The following is an 8,946-nucleotide window of genomic DNA, read 5'->3' on the forward strand; positions in this document are numbered from 1 at the left end:
AATTATGAAACCAAGAGCATTTTCCACACAATCCCTCCCCTCACTACAAATGTGGACTCAATCATCCTTAACACATAGCTCAGATATAGTAATCTCAACCTCAATTCTTAGCATTCTGTTTCGAGACAATTGGGTCTCCAGAAAGCCTTTTTAAAACTTTTTCTTCCTTTGAGGATGGGTTTTAAAGTTGCATCGGCATCTACAATATATCAGAATTAAGCATACTGAATGCATTTTATTTAAAAATGATTTTGGGGGCTGAAGTGGAAATGAATGGCAGGGGGCAACCTTGGGTTCAAGGTTATGGCTCATAGCTACCAATTCTTAAAATAAAGCCTCATATTAGAAAGTGCTCCTTAAGTCTGACTTGCCTATGTTTATGCAGACTTAAAGAACAGGATTTGTTGCTATAGTTGAATCAATGTTATAGAGTGGTGTGGTGGCCTAGGGGGGTGAAGATGCTCGCCTCCCACTCAGAAGGTTGAGAGTTCAATACAGCGTCAGGAAGGGCATCTAGCCAGTGAACGCTCAGCTCCATCCAGTCATCCAGCTCTACTCCAAATTAAGGGATTACAGGGTCGAATAAAGTGAATTTTTTTAAAGCTGAATCACAATTATAATTTAGTGTCAGTGTATGATTGACTAGTGTGAATAAGGGAATAGGAGAGCATATTCTTGCTTGCAGAATATTGCAGATTGGTGCCCTGGAATTTCAGAAGTGAAAGAATCAGGGAAATGAGTGATGGGAGAGAACTTCTCTATGGGAATTAAAATAGTTTTGATACTAGCAATGGAGATTGCCAAATACAGAGGGAAGGCTGACTGAATGGTTCAGCCAGTAACCTTGTTATACAATTTGAATAAAGGAAGAGTGAACTTTTCCTCTGGAATTATGGCACCAAAATCATTTGAAGTTAAGCAACAGTCACATTTAAATTTTCATAGGAAAAATGAGAAGGCATATGTGCACCTGATCTTACTGTCAACAATCATTCACAGCCAGTTTAAGATGGAGCTAGCTTAGGCAATGCAAGTTTTCTAAGATTACTCAGATAAATTGCAAAATGGTGTTTCTCAGCAGTCTCAAAAGAAAACTATGAGTAAAATTATGAAATGTTTTTTCCTATTTGATTCTTGTGAATGATAAATGGCTTGAACTTGCCACAGCTACGTTATGCAATGAATTTGCTTTCCTTGGAAAGTCAGTTTTTGAACAATGACTTTAATAAATGTGTTAACTTCCTAAATCAGGGAAGTTGGCCTCTAGGATCTGTGCATCTCCAACATCCAATTGGAGGTTTCCCAGGACCCCAAGGTTCTGACACTTCATTTTGAAAGTTTGACTTCAAAGCCGATTTTATGGGGATTTGGATGGTTTTAGAAGTAGCAACAGGGTGGTTTGCCTCGGGAAAGTCACCTGCTATAACCATCCCCAAACCCAGTGGCCAAATGTGAAGTAAAAATGCTCCTGGGGACATCCAAGCATTATCAGCCAGCTTTCTGTGATCCTTCCGAAAATTAGGAAGCTGAGTTGTGGCTGACAGCTTTTCAAAGATTATCCATCCTTGATTTAGATCATTGATTCCTTTTACTGTAAAACATGGCTAATGAGAGTTATATTAAAGGAAACTGTCATTACTAAGATACTAATATTTTACTGTTGATTCATCAAAAACAAAATTAAAGTATTGATTGGCTATGGAAACCAAGTTTCTGCTACTTGGATTGCAGCAGGGAATCAGTCTTGGGGCTTCCAGAGATAATCTTCTATTTATAACACCACTTAAGGCTGTTTGAAGTTATGACGGACCCCTCCCTCAAAAGTTACTTATGACTTAGTTCCAATGTCCGCCCCCTTCGCCAGGAACATTACTGCATTTTGGGCACTTGGTAATTGGCCCATATTTATGGCTATTTGCAGCACTTCCAGTCACGTGACCACAATTTGACATTTTTACAGGAAACCAGTGCTTGCTTCTGGTTTCCAATAAAAATTGCCCCATAATGGGTTTGCTTAACAACCCCAGCATTTGCTTTACAACCCACTGCCAAACAGTCATAAAATTGGGTCTAGTTAGTAACATGATCCATTTTAGAATCTCGACTTACAACCACAGTTGAGTCCAAAATTTTTGTTGCTAAGTGAAACATTTACTAATTTTTGTTGCAAAATGAATTTGCCCAATTTTATGACCTTTCTTGCCACAGTTGTTAAGTGATTGAGTGACTCTGGCTTCCCCATTGACTTTGCTTGTCAGAAGGTTGCCAAAGGGGGTCACATGACCCCAAGATATTGCTACCGTCATTAATAGGAGTCAATTGCCAAGTGGTCATGTGACCATGGGGATGCTGCAGTGGTCACAAATATGAAAAACAAGTCATAAGTCACTTTATTCAGTGGTGTTGTAACCTAGAATGGCCATTAAATGAACTATTGTAAGTTGAGAACTACCTGTATTTGCAGGGTCAATTATGGTTGTAACTGGACTATACTCAGAAAGGAAGGCTATTGCTACAAGCTGGCATTTTGTCTCAATTTCTGTGCATACATTTGAAAACAACTGCATTGTTCACAGCTGTTTATTTCAAGACGTGCTCAAGAATAATCCTTCCATTCTTGCAGAATGTGTGTTGTCACGTACAGCAGCCTATTTGGAAAGCATTAAAGGAAAGATACGTCCCTTTAGTTTTATGCATCTTTTCCTCATTTCCCTGCCCCCCTTGTGTTTCTGGCTTCCTGATTTGGATTTATACCCAGGTACAGCAAGAAATTCTGCTATTTATATGCAGGTGGCCCTTTTGAGGGCAGTTGTACAGGTAGTCCTCGGCTTACAACAGTTTATTTAACGACCGTTCAAAGTTACAACGGCACCAAAGAAAGTGACTTATGGTTTTACCACACTTGTCACCCTTGCAGCATCCCCGTGGTCACATGTTCAAAATTTGGACACTTGGCAACTGACTTGTATTTATGACGGTTGCAGTGTCCGGAGTCACGCAATCACCTTTTGTGACCTTCTGACAAGCAACGTCAATGGGGAAGCCAGATTCATTTAACAACCACGTTACAAGCGACTGCACTGATTCATTTAACAACTGTGGCAAAGGTTGTAAAATGAGGTAAAACCCACTTAACAAATGTCTCGCAGCAGAAATTTTGGCTCAATCGTGGTCATAAGTCGAGGACTGCCCGCATTTAGGCACTTGTTACTGAATAGTCAAGGAGCCTCCAAATCACACACGAGTTCTCCCATTTATGGTCATTAGTGGGCTTTATTACCTTCAGCGCTACACGCTATTTCTCTGGACCCTGTAGGAGGCGTTACTGATGGTAACACAGACAGAACGGACAACCCAACATTTTCTGTCGTTTTTATTCTTTCACTCTATGAGCAGACAATGAGAGGTGCAAAGAAAAGAAAGGGTAAGCTTTTGACCTCTCTGCCAAAGGCGGTGCCCATTGTACCAAAGGAACAACAGGATGGAGTACAGTTGACTAAGAAGTCCTCCATAAGTTTCTTTAAAAATAGCACTGCTGTTGATGATGAGCTGAACACAGCACGGACCAATTTCACGTACATCATATTATTTTTTAATTATACACCACTGAACCACTTTCTACTGCCCAACCTAGCCATCTGGTAGGAGGCGTCCATTTTAGCACAAGTTAAGGGATGCAAATGTTTATAGCCCATTTCCATTGAGCTCGGTTCGGATTTACTAATACTACTTCTCCAAGGGCGCATAGTTCAGCAGTTTCTCAATCAAATCCACGTGGGACAGAAGCATCCGACGGCAGCAGTAGCGCTTCAGCCCAAGGGCATCCAACGCATCTCTGGGTAAATTAACGGAGAAATAAGAAATTATGTATCTCATCTTTGCACCGGGCAATTTTGGTGACTCTGTTTTCTTTGTGTAAGGCTGTGCATGGTTGAAAATGTCTCTATTGCTACCCTGTTAATGTTAATTCAGTTAACGCAGGGGTGTCAAACTGCCGGCACACGGGCTGGATGCATCATAGCAAAACCATGCCCACCCCATTGCCGGCAATGGTAAAAAAGTTGCAATACACAATAGGTCACATGATGTTGCGAGTTTGACACCGCTGAGTTAATGGATGCACACTGGTTCCCATAGGCTTGACATTTTTCATTAGATAAGATTGTGTAGAACTTGAAACCTTTCTTAGATATACATATACATACTACCAAGAGTTATCCATACAGGAAGTCCTCAACTTGTGACCGGTTGCTTAGTGTCCGTTCAAAGTTACAATGGACCTCCCCAGGGCTACTTATAACCCAGATTCAAAGTTTGGACAGCTACTCTCCACTTGTGGCCATGTGCTCACGTTTTGGGTATGTGGCAATTGGCCTGCATATAGAACCATGGGCAGCCTTCTACAGTCATATGACCACATCATTTTTTTGCTGGAAACCAGTGTTTTACTTCCCTTTCCAGCAAAAAAGCATGGATAGCAGACAGTTGATTCACTTAATGACCGTTGTGAAAAATATAAAGTCAGGAATGGTTACATGAGCCGCTTTACCAGCATGACTTATGACCGTAATTCTGGGCTCGCTTATGATTGTAAGATGAGTCCCGCCTGTATTCTAGCAATATTCAAGTAAAATCTTTATAGCATTTTACATAATGTGCTAGTATGTTCAGAACTAAAATCAAATGCAGACCAAACTAGTGGAAAGTTGTATGTTTACAACTTACAACAGAGCTAATTAAGTGGTGGATCAATTATCAATGTTAAAGGAACCAGTAGTCAAAAAATACACCATGGAGAAAGCAGTCCTGGTAGCCATGAAGGCCTTAGAATAAATATTCAGATGCTGTGATATGTCTATATCTACAAAGTTTGAAAGAGCATAAGCTGTAGTATTCCTGTGGCCTATGGCAGGGATAGGCAACCTTGGCTCTTTTATGACTCGTGGACTTCAACTCCCAGAATTCCTGAGCCAGCAAAGGAATTCTGGGAATTCAAGTCCACGAGTCATAAAAGAGCCAAGGTTGCCTACCCCTGCCCTATGGAAACAAAGTGGGACTTCTATGAAGCACGTTAGACAGTATTGAGGTTTATGAACTTTAGGAGAAGATTCCAGAGAATACCATGGAAAAACAAGGAATACTTTGGATACATGTGAAGACTGACTTCTCTGGAGAAGGTTCTAATACTGGGAAAGGTGGTGGAAAGAGAAGAGGGCAATCAGTACAGGTAATCCTCAACTTACAACCACAATTGAACCCAACATTTACACTAGTGAGAAATTTGTTAAGTGAGTTTCACCTCATTGTACAACTCTTTTTTGCCACATTTATTAAGTGAATCACTACAGTTCTAATATTAGTAACACGGTTGTTAAGTGAATCTGGTCTCCCCATTGACTCTGTTTGTCAGAAGATCACAAAAGGGAGAATTGCATGACTCCGGGACACTGCAACCGTCATAAATGTGAGCTGTCAAGCATCTGAATGTAAATTGTGACACCGTGGGGATGCTGCAATGGTCGTAAGTGTGAAAAATGGTCATAAGTCACTTTTTTTAGTGCTGTTGCAACTATGAAAGGTCACTAAATGAACTGTTCTAAGTCGAGGACTACCTGTAACGAAGCTGATGGACTCAATTACAGAAGCAATGAATGCACCTTTGGAAGACCTGAAGGGACCAGACTGAGACAGGTCCTCCTGGAGAAAATCTATCAATGTGGTTGCTAAGTCAACTCCAACGCCAACTTGATAGCACATCATCGATACATGCCAGCAAATAACAAAACCTTCTCCCAACTCACCCTTCTGTGTATTCGGCCTGCAAGAGGCCCAGGTATGCTTCCCACTTGTTCCCCACAACTTTGCCACAAGTGAAGCATCGTACAGGGATGATCATTGTGAACTTGCCTAGCGAGAAAGAGAAAGCTGTGAGTCAATCAGGCCTCTAATATTTTCTCCAATCTTTCTCAATTATTTGGCCTGTCTTTAAGAACAGGTATTAAAACAGTGTTGCGCTGCATCAAGGCTAGAGGGATCTCTAAATTTCTTGCTGGTTTTTTTTTTTTTGCAGCCAACCAGATCTTCTGGTCATCCAGATTTTTTGTAGCCCGTATTCAGTCACCTTGTTCCAATATAATTTTGACCACTCAGCATGTCAGGTAATATATCGAAGCACTGCACAGGAGATAAAATTTTTGGTGATCCATGCCCAAGAAGATCCATATTCTTTAAGACCCATCACACTCTTAGAGATGATAGAAAGATCGCAGCCTGAAGTGAAATAGGTTAAGACGGATTGCGAGAAATAAATTTATTATCTTTATTGTCCCCTTTGCTGACGATAAAACAAGAGGACATTTTCAAACCACTTGTAAAGCAGAAAGTATAAAACACTTGTCTCAAAAAAAGTAGGTCACAATTACCAGTATGAAATTTCATCAGAGTCACAGTTATTGATGAGCAGTTGAGTGTTATTGCCTCCAATAAATATTTGGTCCATATATTGCCTCAGTTTTTCCCTGATAAAACTTTTCTTTTTCAAGAAGCTGATAACTAAAGGGCCTCACTCTTTTATTGGACCTGAAAAACTGTACAGGTGGCTACTTGGAACAGGAGAGATTTTTTAAAATTGATGGGTACTGGCTAGAGAATTCTGGGAGTTGTAATCCTCGCATCTTAAAGTTGCCAAGTTTGAGAAACAAGAGCTTGATATGGGGATCACATACCCCAACCTACCCAGTCTTTAGTTATGCTGGCTTGCGGTTCTGTGAATTACAACTCCAATATGCAGAAGGGGTCAATAAATTGAGCTGGTACCAATTACCAGCTCAATTAATCCCCAAATGGATTAATTCATTAAATTACAGGAGATCCCCCAAAATGGGATAATTTAGTAAACAATCATTGAATTATTCATATTAGGCTTTCACTTCAATGGAAAGTCCTTATTTTTCTCATTAGATTTCCCCCACCTCCATTTTGGTCAGAAAGATAAAACATAACTATCACAAATTATCTTGAGAAGCAGAAAACCTCAGCCCTCTTTTTCCTGCTTGTTAAAACCCGCATGCCAGTCTTTATAACTCAACACGTGCTGCTTTCCCATTACAGTACTGTGTCAGTTCGTTTTGGAGTAGGGGTGTCTAATCTCGGCCACATTTAAGACTTGTGGACTTCAATTCTGGGAATTGAAGTCTACAAGTCTTAAAAGTGGCCGAGGTTAGACACCGCTGCTTTGGAGGGAAGAAGGGGGGAAAAAACACTCTTCTCCAGTTTAATTGTTGCCTATAATGCGAGAGAGGAGCCTGACCTACAAAGTGGTCAATTCTCTCTCTCTCGGGTCCCTAATGGACTCTTGCTTCAGGCTGGCTCCCAGCCCTCCTTTAGCCTCCCCCCCCCCCGGCCAATTCTCAAGTCCCTCGTCTCCACCCCCATCTTTAACTCGGCCCTTTCTCTCCGGCTGAGCCTTTCCCCCTCTTTTCCGGCAGGAACCCGCCGGGCGCCTCGCAGCGATCGAGCCCTCTCCCCCTGCTCCTCCGTCGCAGCGCAGAGAAACCCTTCCCTTCGCCAACACGCCCCGGTCTCCGCTCCCACCTTCTCCGAGCTCCGCTTTTCTTTCGGATCGCGCTGCAAATGGTGGGGCGCAGGCAGCCGCGCGGTCACTTCCTTTGCGCTTCGGCTCGCTAGAGGGCGCTGCAGGGCGGCAGCCTCTCTGCAAGAGGCGGAGGAAAGCCGCGACGGCGGGGAAGGGGAAGCTCCTCCCTTTCCTCCCGAAGGGCATCCCGTTTGTCTGAACAATCGAGCCCGTGAACCCGAGGCTGTGTTTTGTTATTGTTGGCAGGCTTGACTTTTCCGACTTTAGTTCCTAGGAATACAGGTAGTCCTCGACTTACAACAGTACACGCAGTGACCGATCGAAGTTAACAACGGCACTGAAAAAAGTGACTGATCACCGTTTTTCACACTTACGACCTCTGCAGCATCCTCAGGGTCACCGGTCAAAATTCAGATCCTTGTTAACTGGTTCACATTTCTGATGGTTGCAATATCCCGGTGATCATGTGATCACCTTTTTTGACCTGATAAGCAAAGTCAATGTGGAATAATTAGAATAGAATAGAATAAGAACAGGGAATAAGAATAGAACCTTGAAGGTCTTCTAGTCCAGCTGCCTGCTCAAGCAGTCTTTTAAAAATCTCCAGTAATGGAGTGCCCACGATTTCTGAAGGCAAACTTCCACTGATTGGTTGTCTTCGCTGTCAGGAAATTTCTCCTTAATTCCAGGTTGTTTCTTTAATCAGTTTCCAACCATTGTTTCTTGTCCTTCCCTCTGGTGCTCTGGTAAACAACCTGACCCCTTCTGCCTTGTGGCAGCCCCTCAGATACTGGAACACTGCTATCATGTCTCCCCTATTTATTTTTTTCTTTAGACTAGCCCAGTGGTGGCGAACCTATGGCATGGGTGCCAGAGACGGCACTCGGAGCCTTCTCTGTGGGCACACGTGCCATTGCCCCAGCCTCACCTTCCCCCGCAACCCCCTTCTTTCCAGCAGCCCCCCTGAAGGAGAGTCGCCCGAGCGTGGCCCATGCAGAGCAGTGCAATCAAGGACATGGCAGCCAGGCAGCGTAGACAAGACTGCCCTCACACCCCATCATGCAGTTGATGCTGCAGGGCGCGGGCAGAGGGCGTGACTGCCAATGGGCTGCTTGGGAGATCTGCGTTGGGCCCTAGAGGCAATGAGTGGCCCTGTGGGCAGGCGGCGTGGGGGATAGGGGGTGGGGCAGAGCAGGGGCGGGGCAGGGGGTGGAGTGGGAGCATGGCCAGTTTTTGGGCACTCGGTCTCTAAAAGGTTTGCCATCACTGGACTAGCCAAACTCAAGTCCCGTAGCCGTTCTTCATATTTTTTAGTCTCCGGGCCCCTGATCATCTAAAGCCAGGTTCACTTC

At 43.2% G+C, this 8,946-nt stretch overlaps 1 protein-coding gene across 1 annotated transcript; it reads right to left on the bottom strand.

The window, feature by feature from the left end:
• Positions 1 to 3,358: 3,358 nt before the first annotated feature.
• LOC120304544 (DNA-directed RNA polymerases I, II, and III subunit RPABC5-like) lies at positions 3,359 to 7,795 on the bottom strand. The gene is made up of 3 exons (XM_039335269.1): positions 7,594 to 7,795; positions 5,802 to 5,907; positions 3,359 to 3,835 (listed from the first exon to the last, which is right to left on the bottom strand). The coding sequence occupies exons 1-3, from the start codon at positions 7,778 to 7,780 to the stop codon at positions 3,727 to 3,729; spliced, it is 402 nt and encodes a 133-aa protein (XP_039191203.1). The 5' UTR covers positions 7,781 to 7,795; the 3' UTR covers positions 3,359 to 3,726.
• Positions 7,796 to 8,946: the final 1,151 nt, after the last annotated feature.

Source organism: Crotalus tigris, unplaced genomic scaffold, assembly GCF_016545835.1.
Source record: "Crotalus tigris isolate CLP2741 ecotype Arizona unplaced genomic scaffold, ASM1654583v1 scf7180000017639.5415321, whole genome shotgun sequence".
Lineage (NCBI taxonomy): Eukaryota > Metazoa > Chordata > Lepidosauria > Squamata > Viperidae > Crotalus > Crotalus tigris.

Coding starts and splice junctions, on each gene's coding strand:
- LOC120304544 (XM_039335269.1), bottom strand. CDS start 7,780: ATGCCCTTCGGGAGGAAAGGGAGGAGCTTCCCCTTCCCCGCCGTCGCG. Junction 5,908..7,593: donor AAAAGCGGAGCTCGGAGAAG/GTGGGAGCGGAG, acceptor CTTTCTCGCTAG/GCAAGTTCACAATGATCATC. Junction 3,836..5,801: donor CAGGCCGAATACACAGAAGG/GTGAGTTGGGAG, acceptor TAATTTACCCAG/AGATGCGTTGGATGCCCTTG.